Source organism: Protopterus annectens, chromosome 1.part0, assembly GCF_019279795.1.
Source record: "Protopterus annectens isolate FY-2018-M chromosome 1.part0, PAN1.0, whole genome shotgun sequence".
Classification (NCBI taxonomy): domain Eukaryota; kingdom Metazoa; phylum Chordata; order Ceratodontiformes; family Protopteridae; genus Protopterus; species Protopterus annectens.
The window spans coordinates 586,001,236-586,025,249 of record NC_056725.1 but is presented as its reverse complement, the minus strand read 5'-3'; the positions used below and the strand labels follow the sequence as shown (position 1 = coordinate 586,025,249).

General features: G+C 44.9%; 1 protein-coding gene across 3 annotated transcripts in view; it reads left to right on the top strand.

The window, feature by feature from the left end:
• The window catches only part of RRP15 (ribosomal RNA processing 15 homolog), a 321,335-nt gene that overhangs the window by 93,998 nt on the left and 203,323 nt on the right, over positions 1-24,014 (top strand). For all 3 annotated transcript variants that reach the window (XM_044061464.1, XM_044061456.1, XM_044061447.1), the window contains exon 3: positions 19,713-19,810. In XM_044061464.1, coding sequence (XP_043917399.1) covers positions 19,713-19,810 — 98 coding nt within the window. The remainder of the gene's footprint in view (positions 1-19,712; positions 19,811-24,014) is intronic.

Genomic DNA, 24,014 nt, shown 5'->3' with positions numbered 1-24,014 from the left:
TATTTGCCCTCTTATAGCTAGCTGGGGAATCTATTATGGTGTATTTGTTTGTATATATGTACATACATGCTTATTTTTTGTTTGCTCTCTAATATTTTGAATCATTGGCATTTATCAAAATTTAGCCTTCCTAGAGGGCACCTGGCATCTGGGGCAAGAAACACTGAGGAAAATGGCGTCGGCTGATGCCTTTATACCCAGTAACTGCAGCAATGACGCCGGGTGAAGTGCGACACCAGGGCCAGACCCAGACTTTGGAATCCGGCCGACCGAAGGGCTGCCTGATGACAGGACAACCCATTTGTAAGGACTGCAGATGCATTCCTATCGGACATCTACATTTATGGTAGGTACAAAACTGTACTTTCTCTGTGAGGATGGCCATTTTGAAAGCAGTCTCCAACACGTCCATGCGACTCCTTTCCATGATTCTTCAAGCTTTGGTCGCTCCGCCTTTTAAACCTGCTGCAACCACAGATCTTAAGTTCTTATGTTGGAAAACAGCATTCTTAGTAGCCATCACCTCTGCTAAAAGGGTTTCAGAACTGCAAGCTTTGTCCATCAAAGTTCCATATGTGATTTTCCATAAAGATAAGGTTTCCATTCGGACTAATCCGTCCTTTTTTCCCCAAGTTGCATCAAAAATTCACATCAATCAGATCATTAATTTACCTGTTTTCTTCCCAAACTTTGCTAACAAAATGGAATACAAACTCCACTTGTTGGATGTTCATAGACCGTTAACGATTTTATGTACACAGGACCAAAAACTTCCGTAAATCCGATCACTTCCGTAAATCCGATCACTTGTTTTTGGGTAAACCTATCTCCAACGTCACTATTGCCAAGTGGATTTCCTTGTGCATCCTTCAGGTCTAGAAGGATAAAGGTGTGTCTCCTCCAGGTCAGGTCAGGTGAAAGCTCATTCCACTAGGTCCATGGCTACTTCTGCAGCCTTTTGGTGTAGAGTCTTATTGGATGATATTTGTTCTGCAGCTGTTTGGTCCTCATCTCATACTTTTATTTCTCACTACAACTTGGATTTGACTTATAGGAGAGCATCCTTTGGTTCCGTGGTGCTCCGGAATATCCTTCCATGAGGGCCACCCAGGAGTTTAGTAGCTGGGGACTCTGTCCCACAGGTTGAAGACCAAATGAAGTAAACTACTTCAGATAAAGAAGTTATGTACTCACCATAACGTTCCATCTGAGTAGTTCTACTTCATTAACTGTCCCTCCCTCCTTCCCCCTGACCTTATCATGTGAACAGCCTGTTGGCTGCAGTTGTAGGTCATAAAGTATTTTTCAGGTCGGGTTATCAGTATAAGGGTCAGTAACTCAATCTGGAGGTTGGAAGTTAGTGGAGGTGTATTATGGGTAAGGAGAGGAGCTTGGAGCTCGGAGCAGATGCTAGTGAATTTGCCGTCTCGGAGCCGGTACCCCATAGTTTGAAGACAAATGAAGTAGAACTACTCAGATGGAACGTTATGCTGAGTACATAATTTTGAAAACTTTTATTAACATATCATACTGTGCTGGTATTCTACATTCTCATTTAATTTCCTAAAAAATGTGTCACTAATTCCTGAATTATATTGCATGAAGAACTGACTTCAAAAATGAACAGTTATTAGTGTGGGTGACTTAAGTGAATTCTGTAACTTTATGCAAGACTGTTTTCAGCAAATTAGCGGTCATACAAGAACTGATACGGCAAGAACATTGTCAGTGTATAAGTAAAGGTGTTTAAGATTTTACACCACCCTGTTGTACAATCAGAGTTTACAGACTGACACATTTTACAGAGTGCTCATATGCACCTTGATTGTTTCATCTGTTGTATTTTGTGTAAACCTTGCTTTTTATAGACGCTTTATTAAGGAAAGGTCGCAAAGCCAACATGTAAAGCTCTTGTACTGCAATTTATTTGAGGTTTGATCTTTGGCAAGGTTGCAGTCAATATTTCTTGAAGATATCTGTGATCCAGTTCATCAGATACAGAAATGACTTGCTATTCATTTCTAATGAACTTTAGTTTTTTTCAGAACATCTCAGTGATAAGAGTTACTTTATTTCTTAAGTAACAGTTGTCTGTCTATCTAGTATTCTGTGTCCGTTTCTGACTGTTAGAGAATATCACCCCGTCCAAAAAAAAAAAAAAAGGAAGATAAGTCTGAATAAAAGGGTTGATTTTATAAGGAATAGCCTGTCCCTCCGTTATTCTGTTCCCTTTTGTGACTAGTAATAGTCTACAAAATTCATTACGCCTGCCTTCCCCTTGCCTTTAAGTATAAGACAGTAGCCTTTCCGTTACTGTGATAAATGATAGTGACACAGTGTGACAAACAAGCATAACGTGTAGGACCACTTAAACCAAACTTGAGACTGGAAGAGAAGCAGAATGCAATTAAATGTACTAACATGTACGTTTGCTGGACACTGCACAGCCAGATATGTGGTTATGCTTCTAAATGTGTGTGTGTGATACTGCCTTCCTCTAAAACAAAAAAAAGGTCTTTGAGAACTAAAGTGAGTGAGGTACCTCATAATTTGTGACAGCTGAGAAATACGGATGGAAGATGGCCAACAATGCTTAGTTGTCTGCAGCCTAGTTTTCGAGAAAATGTATCTGGCTTACTCATGGAAGGCACATGCATATATATGCACACACACAAATATATGCATTTATTTCTGAAATGTGTGTGTGTGTGTGTGTGTATATATATATATATATATCACACACATAAGCACATGTATACAAAAGAACGTGATACGCACATGTGTGTATACATATATCTGTATACTTACTGCCTTCATCTGCATTTCCCATGCTATCTGTACCCTACAGCTATCTAAACATTATACGAACAATTCATCTTTTAAATGTGATTTAAGTACTTCCACTACTAACGGAATCTGCAGTACAACAATAATAAAATGGTTATGCAACAATATTCTACAAATATCCACTACCAACAATAAAACGACTTGCCAAACTGAAAGTCCTTGTGGCAGTGAAACTGATCATTATCGCCACCAGCGGCAGCATCCTGAGCCCAATAAAATCCCCAACCTATGCTAACCATTGAATGCCTCAGGCAGTACTGCGGGTTTATAACTTGACATTTTCCTAGCAATAATAATAGTGTATGGCTACAGTTACACAGTAGCATACCAAGTAATTGTCAACACTTACAGAAACTCACAAGTTCTAGGCACACTAAGATGAAAAGAGGATTCCCTTTACCTCAGATGGATCCCAAAGACTCGTTTTATGGTAGCACCGGAATCTAAATCTGCTGAAGAACTGTCCTGGTCTTTCTTTTTCTGTACTACTCTTGGGTTGTGTTTTAGAAGGCAATCTTTCTCCACAGTGCTAGTGGCACAATTGTCGTGCTCCACGGAATTGTGCCTTTTTCTCTTAACTGCAAATAAATTCAGGTGGTGGGATTAGCCGCAGGTTGATGCTGTAGGCATATGTATTTCCTGATGATCTGTAGTGTGCACTTTTAGTACTCTTTGAAAGTGTTCCACTTAGTAATAAAATGCTACATATAAAATAAATCCGTCAATGAATGTCTGATAATTGTTCTAGTGGAAATATGTAGTAATGTACACAATGTTATGTGATCCTATCTCGCCTACATTCTGACTGATGGGTTCGGAGCCGATCCCTCGGCTCCGACTCGGCACGCTTATGCCAAAGAGCGAAGTCTCTTATTGGCTGAGCTTACTATATCCCAGGATGCACCACTACCAGTCCCCCAGATCTCGTTTGCCGCTAACAAGCGAAGACGTGGTCTCGAGCTGGCTGAGCTAAGTAGTGGTTTCTTTTCACTAACTTTCTGTCAGGAATTTGCTAATTTCTAAACAAAAAGCTGTTTTAACGGCTACTCTGTTGTTGTGTGTGTGTTTGACAAGTTTTCTGTGAAAATTTGTGTATGATTGATATTTGTCTGGTTACAGGCTCCCTCGGTCTATAGGGCCTTCCTACCGGTTAATTCCCTTTTCAAAAAAATCAACCTTAGGGTTCATTTATTCTTTATGTCCTATACAGTGGTTGACTGTTGTTCTTGGTGGTTTGTGTGAACAGCAAGTTAATATTGAATTAAAAATAAGTTTGTCTGTGAGATAGTACTTATTTCTGCTTATAATGTCTCAAGCACCTAGGCCTTGGGCTTCAAAAGTGCACTAAATGTAACTTTAAGATGTCTATCACGGATGACCATTCTCTGTGTGTATATTGTTTGGGCGCCAAACATTTGCAGGAGTCCTGCAGCGTGTGTCACGCTTTTTCCTCGAGGGTCCTCCAAGAGAGGAAAAATAAGCTTATATTAAAGGCCTTGTAAAACCCTCTTTTGAAGAAGCTTTAGCATCCTCTCCTTCTCCTGCTAAAAGAAAGGTCGGCTCCGACCAGTCCGTCTGATCCGACCGCCAAAAGACATAGGCAGGTTTCTCCTTGCTCCAAGGACTTGGAGCCGAGGGAACAGTCTGCCTCGATGCCACCAGTCTCGACTCCTCTGGCTTCGGAGCCGATGGCTGGGGCATCGAGGCGGGTCACCTTCGTCGGCTCCACTGGTCTCGGAGCCGATGAAGGTTGTCCGCTCAGACACTTCCTCCTCGGCACCGATGGAAACTAGTTTGGGTATTCCTTCGGCGCCGATAGTCATCGAGTCGCCGGCGGTCCCTAGCCCCTTGGGGCCGTTGGAGGCCATCTCGAACCCGTTCAGTATCCTCTAGGTCATCGAGGATGTCAGATTCGGACATAGACAGGGTGCTCCAAAGACTGTTCCAGTCCCCAGTCTTTCAAAATTTGTTTCGGCTCCGACCCAGTTGGCTTGAGCCGACAGCTGCCCATGTCATTGCCATTCCTCCTCCGACCGCTTGGCTCCGCCGGAGCAGGTGCTGTTGGAGCCGGTGGAGGTCTTAGGGTCGGCTCGACCCTTACTCCAACCCGCCTTCGGGTCCGAGTTTGGCACACGGACTTCTTCGGCTGGACCCGGGGGTGGCGTTGGGACCTATGTTGTCGGTTCGAGCCTCCCTCTCGGTGCTTGCTGCGGGACTTCCGTCTGCTATCATGGCTCGGGGACCCGGACACTCCCAGGATTCTGGGGTCCGGCTTTCAGAGCTATGAGGAGTGCCTTGGCCAAGTCTTCTTGCCATCTCTCCGGCTTTACCGGCACCTTCCCTGGGCGTGGAGACTGGGTCTTTGGCAGTTCCCTGTCCTGAGGCAGCGGAGCCCTGGGCCTGAGGTTACCCCCACTGGGGTTCCCTCCTCCTGAGGGTTCTTTGAAGTTGTCTTCAGAGGAGCCCCAAGGAAGAGATCGTGCAAGAGGAAGCACGTGGACTCCCCGAGTCTATTACATCGGACACTGATCTTGATGATGCGGAGGGGTCCCAGTCGTCCTCTGATGATGTCTCATTTGCAGACATTTTAGAGATCCTCAAACAACGAGGCGGCTGGATATCCAAACCCCTCTGCTGATGAGTCAGTGCTTCTCAAGGCCTTTGGGGCTCAGCCCTCCGCCTCTTGGGTGTCTCCGCCCTTGACGAGCTCCTGGATTTGGTTTGTCGGAGGCGTGGGAACACCCAGATACCGTGGAACCAGTGCCTTCGTCCTAACAAATTTTTGTCTGCCCCACCCGAGAAGGAGTTCCTGACTAAAGGCGTGGCTGTAGATGCCATGGTGGTGGCATCTGCTACACAACAGGACGTGGCAGAGGCTTCAACGTCCGTCCATCCTCCTAATAAGGAGTCTAGGAGGATGGACGATGGGAGGCGCACCCTGACTTCAGCGGCCTTTACTTTAAGGTCCCTGAATTATTTGGCACATTTTACTAGGCTACAGAGGGATCTGGTCAAGGAGCTGTCAGATTCCCTCTCGGGTAACCTACCTGAGCAGCTAGCCCAGTCGGTTAGCTCTCAGTTGGCTATCCTTACTTCAATTTCTAACTCGTCCATGAGGCTCATTTCATATGCGGCCGAAGGGGCGGTAGAGCTGGCACAGGCGTGGCTCTATGGAGACAAGCCTGGCTCCGTTTGTGTCATTTTGCAGAGGCCTTCAAGTCTTCCTTCGCCAACGCTCCCTTTGATGGGTCCTCTTTGTTTGGACCTAAGGTTAAAGACACTCTTACCGCTGTGAGCAAGAGGGAAAAACTTTATCTGCCGTAGGTGCACGTTATTCCACTCCCTTTCGGCCTTATCCCAAGGCTAAAGGAGGAGGGAAGATGTGGTTCCGGAAATCACGTTTTTTCCTCAACAGCAGGAAGATTCCCCTTCCAGAGGCAGAGGACGGGGAAATTTTTCTGGGAGACGCCGTCCCAGAGGCGGCAGAGGGCCCCTCAATTCTGGAGACCGCGAGTCCTTTCGTGGCTCTTCAGCCTCCCACACTTCATGAGGGATTGCCCGGCTGTGCTGCTCCGGAGCCAGTCGGGTGCCGTTTTGCCAAGCACCTAAAAGCCTGGGAGTCTATCACTCAGGACAGATGGGTGCTTCGGATTATTGCCGGAGGTTACACCATTCCCTTCATACACTCACCCTCCAAAAAAATCCCGGACCCACCACCCAGTCAAAGGGAAATTGCAGCCGCAGAAGCGTTAAAGCTGCTAGAAAAAGGAGTCATCCAACCGGTCCCCACAGACCAGATCGGATCCGGAAATTACTCAAGGTTCTTTTTAGTGCCAAAAAAGACAGGGGACCTGAGACCAATATTGGATCTCAGCAGACTAAACCAATCCGTCACGAAATCCAAATCCCGAATGGTCACGTTACAATCCATTCTCCCATTATTGGAGAAGGATGTTTGGATGTGCTCCATAGATCTCAAGGATGCCTATTATCACATACCGATACATCGGGCGTCCAGGAAGTATCTGCGCTTCAGCCTGGGAGACAGTCATTTCCAATTTTGTGCACTGCCCTTTGGTCTCACCACAGCCCCCAGGGTGTTCACCAAGTGTTTGGCAGTAGTAACTGCTCACCTGAGGAGTCTTGGATTCCAAGTGTTTCCCTATCTGGGCGACTGGCTCCTGACTGCCACCACCAGTCATCTACTAATGGACAACCTCAAAGCCACCATTTCCTGGGTGCTACCCTGGGAATTACATTCAATTGGTCAAAGTCTGTCTTGCTGCCCTCTCAGCGCATAAGGTTCATAGGAGCAGAGATAGACTCAAAATTGATGCGTTTTCTTCCTACCGAAAGGATTCAAACTTTACAAGGTCAAGTTCAAGCCCTGCTTTCAAGATCCAAAGCCCCAGCCAGGATGGTCCTGCAACTTTTAGGTTCGATGTCTGCCACGGTTCTCCTAGTTCCTCTGGCAAGATTGCACATGAGGATTCTTCAGTGGCTATTATCGACTCAATGGTCCTTTCAGAATCTTCCCTCAATCACCCCATTATGATTACAGAAGCGTGCAAGCGGGACCTTCGCTGGTGGCTTCAGCCGTCCAATCTGAATCAGGGAAGACCTTTTGTTATCCCCCCTCCGGTGGCCACCCTGACGACGGATGCCTCCCAGACAGGGTGGGGGCATTGTCTGGGCAGGTTAGTTCAGGGTTCCTGGCTTCCAGACGAAACCTTTCTCCACATCAATGTATTGGAGATAAGGGCTGTACTTCTGTCCCTACAGGCCCTCCACAAGTTTCTTCCTCAAGGCATTATCGCTATCCACACAGACAACATGTCGGTGGTCTGGTATCTAAACAAACAAGGAGGGACCAGATCTTACCCCCTTTGCAGAGAGGCCATGAGGGTGTGGGAATGGGCTGTAGCTACCAAACGTTTCTTGGTAGCGACCCACATTCCAGGGAAATCCAATATATTGGCAGACAGATTAAGCAGGACAATTCTCTCTCCTCACGAGTGGTCCCTGAACGAAACAGTAGCAGCTCAGGTTTTCAGAAGATGGGGGCGCCGTGCTGCGACCTGTTTGCAACACCACAAAACACAAAGTGCAAAAGGTTCTTCTCCTTGACTCCACATCAGGGGGAAGCAGCTATGGATGCTCTAGCACAACCTTGGCCAACAGGGCTACTTTATGCCTTTCCTCGGTTCCACTTCTCCCCAAAGTCATTCAGAAAGCTTCTCAATTGGGGTCCACAATGATACTAATTGCTCCGCACTGGCCTCGTCAGGTATGGTTTCCCTACCTGAAGAAACATGCGGTGGGCGATCCTTAGGTTTTAGATCTAACTCGGATCTGCTAATTCATCAGTTGGGACAACACCAGTCCCTTGAACTTTGAAGTTGACAGCTTGGCTCCTCCACTTCCGACTTTAGTCAGAAATCACACCTTAGACCGGAAGTTATTCACATCTTATCTTGACCCACAAACCCACCACTAAGAAATTGTACCTCAGTAAGTGGAAGAGGTTTGCTATCTGGGCTCAACTCAGGGGCTTAGACCCTATCACTGCCCGATCCCAGAGGTTTTGAAATTCTTAACATCCTTGTTTAATCAAGGATCTTCAGTCTCTACTATTAAAGTCCAACTGGCAGCTATCTCTAAATTTCACGAATCCATGGACCCACCATTGATGAGCAGCAGATTATGCAAAACTTTCATTAAAGGTGCGGGGCTGTTAAGACCCCAGTTTTTCATCCTGCCTCCGTGGGATCTTGATTTGGTGCTTGCATTAACATCTTCCCCTTCGAACCGGCTGCTACATGTGAGTTAAAATATCTGTCTTGGAAAACTGCCTTCTTAGTTGCAATTACCTCTGCAAGAAGAGTTTCAGAGCTTCAAGCCCTATCTATCAAGCCACCGTACTTGATTTTTCACAAGGATAGAGTATCACTTAGGCCTAACCCATCTTTTGTCCCAAAGGTTTGTTCTAATCTCTGTCTCCAACAATCTCTAGAGCTACCAGTTTTCTTTCCAAAATTCTCCAACGAAGCAGAATACACTCTCCATAAATTGGATGTTCACAGGCAATTGCGCTTCTATCTAGACAGGACTCAGCAAATTCAGAATCAGACCAGTTTGTGTCCTTCTCAGACAATAAATTGGGTAAAACCATCACAAAAGCTACTATCTCCAAATGGATTAGAGATTGTATAACTCAGGCTTATTCCTCTTCAAATAAGCAACTTACAACATCTATCAAAGCTCACTCTACCAGAGCTATGGCTACTTCTATCGCCTTTCATTCCAAGCTCGCTATTTCTGAGATTTGTGCTGCGGCTACTTGGTCCAACCCGCACACTTTCATTTCCCACTATAAATTGGATGTGGCATCTAAAGGGCGAGCATCATTTGGTTCCATGGTACTCAGGAGTGTTTTCCAGTGAGCCACCCAGGATTCAGGTGCTAGGACGCTGTCCCATCAGTCAGAATGTAGGCGAGATAGGATCACATAACATCTTTTAGTTATGTACTCACCATAACTTCAGATGTTTGGGATCCATCTGCCTACATTCCTAATACCCACCCTCCTTCCCCCGGCCTTGGAGATCAGAAGAGATTGAACGGTTTTGAGTTCTACTGTTTTATCTTGTTTCATCTGACGATGTTATATAAGCAGTGCGTGCTTGTGTGCATGTATGCGGACAAACTAGATCTGGGGGACTGGTAGTGGTGCATCCTGGGATATAGTAAGCTCAGCCAATAAGAGACTTCGCTCTTTGGCATAAGCGTGCCGAGTCGGAGCCGAGAGATCGGCTCCGAACCCATCAGTCAGAATGTAGGCGAGATGGATCCCAAACATCTGAAGTTATGGTGAGTACATAACTAAAAGTTTTGTATAGCCAGTTGTGTGCCAAAATCCAGTATGATGGATGACCATTGCTTAGTATTGCTTTCTTCAAAAATCAGGGACGCCGGAAATGGGTAAGCTCCTTGCTCAATTCCGACAAACTGGTAGCTCTGACGGAGCTGATGTAATCGCGCACGCAATGACGTCAGCTCAAACAGCACGAAAATTAAAGAAAAGAACAAAAATCGTGCATGAAGAGTATTGGTTCGCGGCTCTCCTGTGAGGAAACGCACACTTTGGGAATGCCTGCACTAGAGTATAAGTACTGAGCACATGCAAGCCTGACTGTCATTTTGTAGTTAGCTGTTGAGATGTGAACATGTATGTAAGCTCTATTTGTTAGTTCATTCATATTTAAAGATGCTTCTACCCATTCTGATTGCTTTGTATATATTAAATCATCTGAACGAAACCTCAAGGCTTCTTCTTATTTGTATTAGAGAAAAGCAAGTGATGATAATATAATTAACAGGTGGTATTGTAGTCTTATTCTTTGGACGGCCATGATTTTGCAGCAGTTAGCATAGGTTCTCTGATTTGATTCTCAGCTGGAGTACCTTCTTTGTGGAGTCTGCCTGTCCTCCCTCCAGTCACGTGGGTTTCCTCCACGTACTCCGATTTCCTCCCATACTTCAAAGATGTGCATCAGGTGGCTTGGACACTCTAAATTGGCCCTAGGAGTGAGTGAGTGTGTGTGTGTTACTGCGGCAGGGCTAGCCACCTGGTGGTATAAACCTTGGCTCAAGATGATTGTCACTGTTGAAGTGACACCCTGACCCCATGTGCAGAAGTAGGAAAAGGGGTTGAGGACGAATGGATGGATTTTAGTCTTATGAAAAGTAACACAATTTTCTGAAATGTAAAATATTAGGATTTTGGGAAAATGGCAAGAAGATGGAAAAGATAAATAGTACAAAAGGTAGATGTTAATACAAACATGATTTTAATAAAGAGAATAGAAGAAAAACATTGATGTTTGTGTTGCATTTGGGTAGTATGGAGGAAGAACAGTTCTGATACTAATGGAAGTAAGTAAGATTTGCTAAAAAATACTGTCTAGGTTTGTGGTGTTGAATGAATCTGTGAAATGTAAAAAAAATAAATAAAAGTTTTGTAAAAATAATTTAAAAAACATAAGCATAAAGAATAAACATAGGAGTAAAATAAGAATTTACTGTTAATAGGTGCATTGGGATCTTTTGCATTCACTGGAGATATCACCAACTCAGACAGGGGGTCATCTGTTTAGCTGTTCATTCAAAGAATAGCATCTCAAAGAGTTTAGCACACCCATAATGCTGCAGCGCAGAGTCAGTATTGGAATATTTCTCACCCTGACTTTTCTCTAACATAAGTGGACAAGGAGAGGAAATTGTCTCTCCAGAGCAGAGATCTCTGATGTTGATAGGGTGTTAAGGAAGGTTCCCTATTATATGATTGAAGACTCATTCTTTCGAATGCGTCTTGATCGAACTTGAAACACAAAACGGCAAAATACCGAAATGGAATATAAGGGAATTCTTTCCCTGGGAAAGAAATCACTTGGCCACTTTTTATGTAATGTTTTAAAGTTTTTTTTTTTTCTTTTTTGGAACAGTGATTTTTTTTTTTTGGGAAAAAAAATCGCTGTTCTAAGTGTTAAGGATTGTAAGCTTTCGCTTACATGGGTCGATAATCCATGTTCGCTGATTTAATATTGACCCTTAAGGAACCTCACTTCTAACAGGCACAACTACCACATGTTAGTGCTACATGGGGGAGTAAATGACTTTAAACATCAAAACCATGATGGATATGCAGATAGCCATGTTAGAACTTTCCATACTTGCTACATTTGCAGACAGGTTCATAGGTGTTTACTAGGCTAACAACTATAAGGGCCTTTTTAAACCTAGCCATGCATCCCAAATCTCTGACATGTTCTAGTGATGACCCACCTAGTCATGAATGGAATCCTTCCTCCCTTCACCTTGAACGATGCGTAGATACAAAGAAAATTGGTTTATTAATGTGTTGAATATAGCTGGTGTCATCACTGTGGGATCCAGAATGCGTCAGCATGGAATGAGATGCTTGACAGTCCTGTTTGATTCACAAAAACGGCCTGCACCTCTCATTTCAAAACTTCTGCATAGTGGCTAAGCCTTTACTGACCCAGTACCATTTTTAGGCAAAGTCCATTAATGGGCATTCTAATGTAATTAACATATTGGTTCCAAATTCAGGTTACATTAAGGTGGCTCTTCTCCGTGCCAAAAGTCTAAACAGTACAGTTGCCTAACCTTGAGGCACTTCTGTATTTGATAAACATCCATGTCTCCATAGTTTGTGAAACTTGGCTTAAATGTAAAGAGAGCACTCTTTCTAACATAATTTAGTATAATTTAATAAGCTGTTTATTTTCTAAAAATAAGCTCAAGCTAAATGCAATAAAATGCAGTATCCTCGGATGTTCTTCGTGTTTCACTGTTGCAGTCATCACCTGTGGGTTATCCTTGCTGTGGTAGCCCTCGGCCGGCCTGAATACCAGAGTCGATGTTTTTTTGCCGTCAGGTCATCAGTGCTATAAAGCAAGGCAGCCAACGTCATTACATCAGTCTTTCTTACCATGGAGCCCATAGCAGAATCAGTTCTAGTAGCGGCCGACTGGCACTCGTGTGAAGTTGAATTTTCAGTTGAAAACATCTAAAGCTAAGTACCCTGTTGGGGATCCTTTTTTCTTGCACTAACCGATGTCTGAAAAAATTAACAATTGTCTTGCCTGTGGAAAGCAGATCCCACACCAGGACTTCCTTTCTTAGTGCATCACTTGTTTAGGCCACGACGTCCCCCATTGCCGGTTCTCTGCCCTCTTTAATGCGAGAACTGTTTGCCATAGAGTTCTCTTTGTAGACCGTTATTTTCATGTTCCGTCTTTGCGTTTTGATATGGCATTCGTCAGCCAAAAGTATGTGGAGATTCTGAAAAAACTTAGAGATAAAGATGGAGACAAACCACACAAGGCTAAGCCTTCCAACGACGCTACTGCTAAGCAGGTTGTCAGTTCTCCGGAATTTGGTGAGGTGCTTTCGCAGCCCCTGATGTCTGATTCGATATCTGTGCAGGCCTCTACAGAGAACCTTTTGGAGTCCGGTATGCCACAGAAATTTTCTTCGTGTTCCGAGCCTTTGGCTGTCTCTGCCTTGGTTGGGTCCGGAGCCGCAACGCAGGCACCGGCTTCTGAAGAGGCCTTTCGCACTACTGAATCTAGACAGAAACCAACATCTTCTCTTCTGACTACCATTTCTCTCAGTCCGATGGATTCTCTCAGGCCTAGAAGCCAGGCCACTCTTAGGAAATCTGCTTATAGCCACCATCTTGCTACTGCTCCACGACCCCAAGCACAAATGCTGAAAATGGCAGAGGATCTCCTCTCCCTTATCCGGGGTAGTCAGGCCACAACTTCTAAAAGGAAAAGACTCCAGAAATTTTCTCCAGAAATTGACACAACAGGATTATGAGGAATCTGACTATTCAGTTTTTGAAGAGGAACAACATCCCTTAACTGCTTATGATGATTCAGATACAGAAGAATCCATCCCTTCTGCCTCCCCTCCAGAGGACCTTTCCTTTGGGGAAACCCTTCACTCCCCTCGGGGAACATTTCCAGTAGGAATCTCAGGACTTCCCACAGTCTAAGAAAAGGCTTAGAGAGTTTCTGGACCTTCCCCAGCACAGACCCCTGGCCATCCCCCCTTTTTTAGAATTGGTGGATGATGTTTTCCATGAATCCAGCTTGGCCCCTGATGGCCTCCATCCTGCTCCCAGTAAACCTGACAGGTACTACAGAGTCCCGGATTCTCACAAATACCTGTACAGAAATCCTGCTGCAGACCCCAGAGGTAATTACACAGCGATCTAAAGGAGCAAAGACTAATTCTGCCAAGAATACTCTTCCTTCTGACAAGGACTCCAGAGCTCTGGACAGATGGGGTAAAAAAAAAAGTGTACACCTCTGCAGCCTTAGCTATTAGAGCACTCACTTGTCAGTCCCATATGTTAAAATATCAGCAACACACTTTGGAAACTATTAAAACAGAAAATTGCTACCTTTCATGACTGTGCCAATTCAAAAGAGTTAGCAGATTTACTCCACTCTGCTTGTCAAGTGGCCAAACACTCATTACAATATGAATATGATGCCCTAGAAGCCTCTAGCAGGGCAGCAGTGACTGGATCTGTTATTAGGAGACCTGCATGGCTGAAGGAACAACCTCTCCCTGATCATGTCAAGTCTAAACTTATTGATGCACCCCTAGATAAGGAGCGCTTGTTTGGGGAAAAAGCAGAAGAGGTGCTTAAAAATATGGAAGACAAAGCAAAGTCTATGCAAACAGTAAAAGATTTCTTTCAGGTTCAACCTCCCAGGTTCAGCAGGAACTTCCCCTCTAAGCACTGGGCCTTCCTGCACCAAGCAGACAGGGCCAAGTTAAGCCTCGAAGGGACAGACCATCCAGGCCCCTATCCCAGGGCCAGCAGAGAAGCAAACAATGGACCATTTCCGTCTTTTAAGGCAGGGAGTTCTAAGCCAGCCTTCTATGGCAAACACGGTGACTCCCCCCTCTGCCCTCCCTTCACTCAGCAAAAACTAGGAGGAAGGCTCTCCCTCTTCAGAGGCAATTCACTTTCTGTAACAAAGGACCAATGGGTCTTAAAGATCATTTTTCAGGGATGCAAATTATCTTTCAGTGACCTCCCAATTCCAAGAGGGTACCCAGACTTGCCTCCAAATCAGTGGGCAGAGGCATTGAAACCGGTACAAACTCTCGTATCCCAAAGGGCAGTAGAACCTGTCCACTCAGATCAAACAGGCAAAGGATTTTATTCCAGACTATTCCTTGTTCCCAGAAAAGAGGGCACTTGGCCGTTCCATCCTGGATCTATCCATTCTGAGCACTTCCCTGGTGGTCCCCAGATTCAAAATGCTAACTTTGCAGCAGCTGCTGCCTATGCCAACAAGAAATGCCTGGCTAGTGACCCTAGACCTAAAAGATGCCTACCTCCACATCCCCATCAGGGAGTCGTGCAGGAAATTACTGCACTTCAGAGCAGGCTCACAACACTTTCAGTTATAGGCTCTGCCTTTTGGCTTATCTACTGCACTCAAGAGTATTCACCAAATGCTTGGCCATAGCATTCTGCAGACAAAGAAATATACAGATTTACCCTTACCTGGGTGACTGCCTCATTCAGACAGAGTGCAAAGAAAAGCTGCTGCAAGACCTTCTCTTTGTCAAATCACTCCTAACTTCCCTAGGGTTCACCATCAATGAGAAGAAATCAAAGCAAAACCCCACCAGGAAGATCATTTTCTTGGAAGCTGTGCTAGACACAGCATCCCAAATGGCCTTCTTATCCCCAGAACAGCAGAGTTTCCTGCCTCTACTTTACCCAGCTGGCTTCCAGAAGTCACCCCGCCATGAGGAAGGTCCTGCAATCCCTGGGATACATGGCATCTTACATCCTTCTCATTCCTCTGGCAAGGCTTCACATGAGAGAACTTCAGTGGTATCTAAAGAACCTTTGGTGCCAGCACTCTCGGTCCCTAGAGACCTCTCTCTCTCTGATCCCATGTACAAGGGCCGAGTTTCTCTGGTGGGCAGAGGCCTGTACCAGGAACAAGGGTCTTCCTTCATCCTCTGTCCTACCAGCCAGACCATCACCACCTCAGACATTGCTTAGGGTGCTCACCTAGCAGGAGGGTGCACCCAAGGTCTTTGGGATGCCCAGCAACTTCACTTGCACATCAGTCAGAAAGAAATGATGTCAGTACAAAAGGCTCTGACATCTTTCAAACCCCATCTCAGGCCAGGGGTTCTTTTTATAAAAACAGACAACACCACAGTAATGTGGTTTATCAACAAACAGAGGGGAGGAAGCCCAATCTTAGCCCCCCCCCCCCCCGTGCAGGTTAGCCATGAGCTTCTGGCTTACAGCCACCTCCATGTGTCTACACCTAATTGACCAATACCTACCAGGGGTCAAGAACACCCCGGCAAACCATCTAAGCAGAAACTTACTGGACATCCATGAGTGGCAGCTCCACAGGGAAATCTGTCTGCACATCACTCAGGAGTGGGGGACTCCGGAAGTGGATCTCTTTGCCTCACACCTCAACCACCAGCTTCAAAAGTTCTGTACCAGGGAGTGTCACCTCCTAGCGTGGAAGGTGAATGCCTTGACCTTCCCCTGAAACTCCCTCTTTGTGTACGCATTCCCTCTTGTGCCCCTTATTCCCAAGGTACTGATCAGAATAAGGGAGGAGAGACCAAAGGCAATCCTCATTGCTCCAGATTGGCCCGGACAGCAGTGGTACCATTTACTGCGCAGCCTGACCTTACAGCCTTCCAGACAACTTCCCCTGATCTCAGACCTCTTGACCCAGGGGAGGGGGAAGATACTGCACCCAGACCTAGACTCTCAATGCTTCAGCATGGCTTGTATCTTAAAAGTTAACAAGGAGTCCCTGTTAAGCAAACAGGTCCTAGACATCATCACAGAGGCCAGAAGGCCCAGCACCAGAAAATCATACGCAGGGAAATGGAAAAGATTCTGCTCCTGGAGCCAATCCAAAGGGGCCAGTACCCTCCCATCCCCACTTATCTTGGATTACCTAGCAGAGTTGCTCAATAGTGGCCTCTCTTTCTCCTCTATTAAAATTCATACCTCCGCCATTTCTGCTCATTACGATTCAGACCCACCACTCTTCTCTCATCCTTTGATTAAGCAATTCCTCAGAGGGGCTTCTAATATCCTCTCACGCCATCTTGGGACCTGAATTATGTTCTAGAAAAACTAACCTTACTTCTTTCAAACCTGCTGCTTCTACAGAATTGAAATACCTCTCCTGGAAGACTGCCTTCCTACTAGCTATCACCTCAGCCAGAAGAATATCAGAGCTTCAGGCTCTCATGGCTGTTGAGCCCTTCATCATTTTCCATTCAGACAGGGTCTTCCTGAGGACTAACCCCTCCTTTATGCCCAAGGTGGTATCTGATGTGACCCTTAACCGGGCCATACACCTAACCACCTTCTTTCCCAACCCTCAGAACAAGGGGGAAAGAATTCTACAATCGCTAAACATGCACAGACAACTCAGAAACTATCTGGACCATACTAAACCTTTCAGAAAAACAGACCAATTACTTTTCGGCTTCCCCCCCCTGGGGCAGAGGGGGAAACTCCTTTTCAAACAAACCATTTCCAAATGGATATCACACTGTATCCATTTTTGCTACAGACTACATGGGAAATCCCCCCCCCCCCCAAGTCTATCCATACCCATTCCACTAGGCAGCCTCCACTTCCACAGCCTTACTCGGAGAAGTCCCCACTAGGGACACCTTGGAAGCTGCCACCTGGACCTCTGTCTATACCTTTATAAAGCATTATCACCTACCTCTTTTTTTCTACGTCTGCGGCAGGGTTTGACTCTGCACTTCTGCAGGGCCTGCTGACCCATGCCTAGGACTCTCTTTCCTTCCATCCCTCTCCTCAGCTTTGGAAATCCTCCCACAGGTGATGACTGCAGCAGTGAAACATGAAGAACATAGTACAGTTGTGTTCATTTACCATAAATGTAGATATTCGAGTGTATTCACTGTTGCAGTCCTGGTTTCCCCTCCTCCATCCCCCATATAGCATCTTCCCCTAGGGGGACAGAAGTTTACCACTGTGGCTTTTGGCCACCAGGACCACTTTTCCTTATTTCCTTGTGCTTCTAATGGGTTAGGGCAAGAAAAAAACTGATCTAATGACATTGGCTGCCTTGCTTTATAGCACTGACGACCTGATGCCAGACTACAGACGACTGCAGCTGACGCAAAAAAACATTGACTCTGGTATTTGGGCCGGCCGAGGGCTACCACAGCAGGGATAACTCACAGGTGACGACTGCAACAGTGAATACACTTGAACATGTACATTTATGGTAAGTGTACACAATTGTACTTTTTGGTAGACAGCCGCTCACCTCATCATACATAGAGCTGCTGCAGCACTACAAAACAAAAATATAGGGACCTATCTCCCTCCCTGATAATTATGTGAAATGGTTGTCGGGGAAACTTATTTAGCTCAGCTATTTGCCAAAAGAACATCATCGAGGTCTGAAGAGGTGAACACTCCCTTATATTCAGCATTGCTAACTATTGAATACAATGCCCTCTTTGTTTAAACATTACTTAGAAAGAGCCCAAAGGTTCCTAACTTAAGAAGTCCCCAAGCTACCAAGAGAGACTGGAAGCTCTATATCTTTTTATTCAGTGTTTTGGACTTTTGAGGGGAGATCTTTGTCTGTCTTAGTGAACCCCTAGAGACTTGATTGTTCTGGACATCCTGTATTTCTGCAAATCCAGTATCTCCACCAGTAGTGGAACCAAGGGCCTAAATCGTCACCAACAGGTAAATAAAACACAATGAGGGGAGAGGTTTATAACCCAGAGCCACCCAAACCTCTGGAAAATTCTTCTCTTGCATGTTAAATAATTCTGCTCACCATCTTCCTTTAAACAAAACCTAGCTGATTTGCGAGTGTCTACAAACTTGCTCCAGGATTGATTGGTGTGGAACTCCTGAAGAAAGGAGGTGCAGCCTAAAGGGAGGATTCTGGAAAAATGTTGACTCTGTAGCCTTGGAATAGCTGTGACAATCAGTCCAGATACTAGACCAACACCCTTCTGATCTTCTTTACATCAGCTGAGTGTGCTACTGTTGAACCAATGTAGTAGTAATCAGCACCTGAAGACAGTGTGCTCACATCTCACTTGAATTGGGTATTTCTAGAACAGGCAGTCTAGCAGTTTTGGTTAATGTTGACCCAGAACACTTTTTACAGCAAAACTTAGTAGTATCAGAAATACTACCAACTCAGTCAGAGGGGTCATCTGTGTAACTTTTAATCTGACAGTTTTTAAGGTATCATCTCTGGTTAGTCTTGTGGTGTAGAACTGAAATAGATTCATTATCTATACTCTTGGTGATGGTAGAGACTAGGTTGTAGGTTGCCATTCACACTGAGTGCCATCTTGTAAGTCACAGTGGTGTTACGTTCACACATTTACTAAACACTAAATTGGATGCAGAGCATGCTGTATCTAGGCATCTTTGCAGGGGATCCTGTCCTGTTCCCTTCCTTTTTAGCATTCTTTCCATGTACACAATAATCTGAGAGAGACTTTGTTCTCACAGTTTTATATAGTGCAGTAACTCTTCTTGTAGTAAGGCAGAGTATTGCTGTGAGGTACTTCCTTGCACTAGTGTATTTCTGAGAAAGGACAGCAGGTACTGATTCACTTAAATTCCACTATCCCCTGATTATTGCCTAGTTTGTTTGTTGCTTTCCAGCTGTCAGGAATTGACAAAAGGAAATAAAATATTCCCTTACATGTTTTCATTCTGTCTGCTTCTCCCCATGACCCTTGCATATTGGTGGACAAAGGATCCTTCCTGGCTGCTGCTTCCGTGGAAGATGTGAAAGGACGGGTGTGAGCAGGAACTGCTACATTTTATGTAATCTTGCTTTCCTTGTTCTTGTAAAGCTGGATGTGGGCAGCATACCACCCTAACAGCTACAATATGACAGAATTGTGGACAGATATAACTTAATTGCTGTTTGTATTTGCTATTGTTATGCTGAGTACTTTTCAAATTTAAGCATTTTTAGCAAGTTGCATGACCTTTCCCAAGTGTACTAATGCTTGCGATCTTAATAATCGAATAACAAGACTAAGTTAAAGTAAGATATCTAATCCTGCCAAGCTTTCTGAGGATAAATTGATATCAATTAATGTAAGGTAATAACATTTTCCATGGTGAAGGTGTGTTGTACAGCAGAATGAAGCATGCCTTTAAGCGGTCTCTTGTTTTGCAGTTTTGATTACACTTGCTTACACTATGTACTTGTGTTTGTTGCATACAGCTTGATGAAAAGTGGGAATGGGAAATGATGAATAGAGTAAAGCCAGATATTGCAAGAGACAGAGAAAAGGAACGAAACCTACAGAAAGTTGCTACAAGGTAGGTTGCTTTGCCTTTCTGACTTAAGGAATAAACTGTGTGAATGTACTGCTGATAAAGGGACAACTCTGCTGTTTACTTCTTTGTCAGCAAAGTAGACAAAAATCACCTCTATGTAATTTAAAAAAGCATTGCAATATCTTAACATTTCAGTAATACTTTTTGTGTTGCTGTTGGATATGTAACACATTGAGATGCTCTGACATTTATGAAGCTGTATGACTAGATTTTGTATATGTATTTTTTTAGTTAAAGATGGGTAGACTGTGCCTCAGTGGGTCCATTTTCAGCCACAACCTTGTTGCAGAAATGCAGAATAGAACTACTTACATTTTAGAATACAATTACATTTAGACAAGCAGTTATCATATTATATTGTAAGATTTTATGCAAACTGAATTGTGAAATATATGTTAGAGAGACAGAGACAGTATGTAGTCAGACATAAATTGTTGATGGTCACAGTAAGTCACAGGTACGATGATAAATATCTGGTAACTGCAGAGTATGTGAGGAGTAATGCAGGCTTTTGATACACTTAAAATGTGCTGTAGAAATGCTTATGTATGTTTATTTTATTGTAAATGTGTTAACCATATAGGTGGCCTGGACCATGGGACCCTTTTCAGCCATGATGTGGGCATAAGGCACAAAAAAATTGAACTTTTCCCCTGACTTATGTAGTCGGATAAAATGCATGAAACTCACTGAAACAGTTTTCAAATGAGTGCAGTGTGAGACTTGAATCCTCCATAAAGACAACATTTATCTTTGCAGAGCAACACAGCCTTTATATCAAAAATATTCACAGAAGTGAATTGTAATCAGTAAGTAAATCTGTGTTTTTTTCCCTCTGTATTTGAAGCATAGAGAATATCTGTTGCATTGTCTAGACATTTATAGGCAGCTGTGCATGTCCTTCCTTAAATCACTGTTGCAGTATTCCAAACGGTTTGGTTATGTTGCCCAATAACCTGGACATCTGGTACGTAGTGGTAACGTGAGTGACAAGGCTTTGGGGCTGAAAAAGTGCACCAATTGCAGGCTCAAAATTCGCCCTTCAGTATCCCCATTCCCTTCGTGTTTATAGTTTAGGAGTTAGTCATTTAGATATTGAGTGTGATGTATGCGCTTCCTTTGGGGCTAGGGCCCTAATAGATAGGTGGAACAAGTTGGTGGTTGAATGTACGTCTCCTTGTCACAGTGGGAGAAAAGATACCTTTTGTTACTGCTTCAGCTTCCTATTTTGGAAAAAACGCCTGGTGATAAATTCAGGCTATCCAAGGAAAAGGAGAAATAAAGGGGAAAAGAAAAAGAGAGAGAGAACAAAAAGATGAAAAAGAAAAGTGATCAAAAAAGGCTCTGGAACCCTCTGGTCCGTTGGACCCAGCTTCAAAAGCTGTGAGGTTATTCTGCATGAGTACTGCCCAAGACCCTGTTCAGATTTGATTCCGTTCTTCTCCGTTGAGATTTTCTACAGGGCCAGGTAGTATTGACTCCATTCCCCGTCTTTGCAGGAGCGATTGATGCACCACTCTTCCAGGTTGCCTTCGGTGGCATCATAGTTCAGGTTAGTTTGGCCATTGAGGAGTCTGTCTGAAACCTGATGTCAGCAGAATGATGTGGAAGTTCCTCAGAGCCCAAATCAAGATGGGGAGGTCCTCTAAGCTCCTCCCCCACCGACACTGCTGGGTCTGATCCCTACAGCCTCCCTGCTGGTATCTCCTTTTCTAGTCCTGACTTCAGATCTGGTGTCATGTAGCAGGTTGTTTCCTGTAGGGTGTCGTTGTCAGAGTTGATAGCTTGTTCAGCTTCATCTCAAGCTGATGTCCTTCAAGGATGCATCTGCAGTCCTTACAAATGGGTAGTCCTGTCGTCAGGCAGCCCTTCGGTCGGCCGGATTCCAAAGTCTGGGTCTGGCTTCGGCTGGTGTCGCACTTCACCCGACGTCATAGCTGCAGTTTTTCAGGTATAAAGGCATCAGCCGACGCCATCTTCCTCAGTCTTTCTTGCCGTGGCGCCCAAGCAGAAGCTGTTCGCAAGTGCGGTCGGTCAGAACCAGAGATTTCATACCGAATACTACAAGACTTCTAAAGCTGGCACCCGTTGGGGACTCTTTCTTGCCTCAGCCGATGTCAGAAAAAGTGAATAACTGTTTAACTTGTGGGAAACAAATACCTCATAAAGATTTCCACTCTTACTGCTTACCTTGTTTAGGCCCAGACCACGACGTAGCAGCTTGCCTAGCCTGTGCTTCTTTTAACCGACGGACGCTTAGACGTTGGTCAGAATTTGCAGAACAGTTTTTCGGCTCTGAATTTGCTTGTATCATGCCGTCGGACCCTCCGACTTCACAAATTACCAAAAAACGCAGGGAAAAGGACCGACACTCGCGATCCGCGGTTTCGGCCGAAGCCGCGGTTAAGCCAACCACGAGTGTCTCGGTTTCGGCTGAAACCGAGCAAGCGGTTCTTCCCCCGGCCGAAAACCTGCCTTCTACCGAGGCCTCTTCTAGCCTGGTGGAATCGGCTTCTGAAATCCAACCTTCTGTTGCGGTTTCTCAGGAATTATCAGACACTATTCCCTTGGATATTTCAACCCCTGCACGTGGAGCTGCTAGGCCTCCTGCAGCCATGTCTATTAAGGCCTTTGCCAGGGCTAAAGCAGCTAAAGCTTCAAAAACGGTGCCTGTTAAACCCCCCTCTCACAGGTCCAGCACCAGTTCCCATATGCTTTCTTTGGCTGAGGATCTCATTTCTTTAATTCGTGGCTCCCAACCTCATCCAGACAGGGCCTCCCATCCACCTCCAGAGAAGAGGCCTAGAGCAGAGCCCCCTGAACCAGTATCCACAGATGACTCCTCTGATGACTCAGAACATACAGACCCTCCTGAGGCTCCTTATTCCCCTTACAAAGACTCTGATGCTGAAGAGTCCATTCCTTCAGCCTCTCCACCTGAGGAATTTTCCTTTGGGGAAACCTTGCATGCTATGAGGGAACAATTTCAGTGGCAGGGCCAAGATTTCTCAGACTCCAGAAAAAGGCTTAGAACCTTTCTACATTTGCCACAGCATAGGCCTTTAGCTATACCTCCAGTTCTTTCTGTTGTAGATGATGCATTTAATGATGCTTGCACTGCTCCTGATTCATTACCTCCGGCCCCTGCTAAGCCCGATAGGTTCTACAGGGTCCCGGACACCCATCACCATTTATACAAGGCTCCTTTTGCAGATCCAGAGACTATCTCCCAGGGTCCTAAAGCTGTAGCAGCTACATCTGCTAAAACCCCTCCCTCTGAAAGGGAATCCAGATCCTTAGAGATGGGGTAAAAAAGTTTACAATTCTGCTACTTTGTCAGCTAGAGCTTTGAACTGCCAATTCCATATGATTCAATATCAAGAGTTTATGCTTGATCAGGTAACTAAAAAGCTGTCCTCTGAAGAATCTCTAGATAAAAAATATGTTCAGGAAATGGTACATAACATACAGCAGGTTAGTAACCATTCTTTAAAATGTGGCTATGATGCACTGGAGGCTTCCTTTAGATCAGCCATGACTGGCACAGTTATCCGGAGACATGCATGGTTGAAAGAGCAGGCATTACCAGACCATGTCAAATCTAAGCTTTTGGATGCACCCATGGACAAGGTCAATTTATTTGGTTCCCCTGCACAGCAGGTACTAAAGAAGATGGAAGAGAAGGCGAAATCTGTACAAACTGTGAAAGATTTCTTACAGGTTCAACCTCCAAGGTTTAGCAGGAACTGGCCCTCCAAAAATTGGTCCTTTCCAGACTCCTCTAAGACACAGAGAGGCAGGAATAGGCGTTCAAGAGGCAGAAACCAATCCAGGGGTGCCTACAGGGGACGCCAGTGGCAAGGTAACAACCAGCGAGGCACGGACGCAGCCACCACCACTACAACAACACAATCACAGTGACTTGGATGTGGCACCGCCTACCAGGGAACAACTGGTAGCACCCTTAGGCGGAAAGCTAACCGTATTTTCAAAGAACTGGCATTGCATCACAAGGGAAAGATGGATTTTGCAAACTATAGACCAAGGTTACAGGTTCCATTTCCATACTCTACCAGGAAAGAGAGGAATGCCAAACCTACCTCCTACTCAAAGGGCAGAAGCTCTAAAGCAAATATCTCAATTATTAAGAATGAGAGCTGTGGAAAAGGTACCACCTATGGAGCAA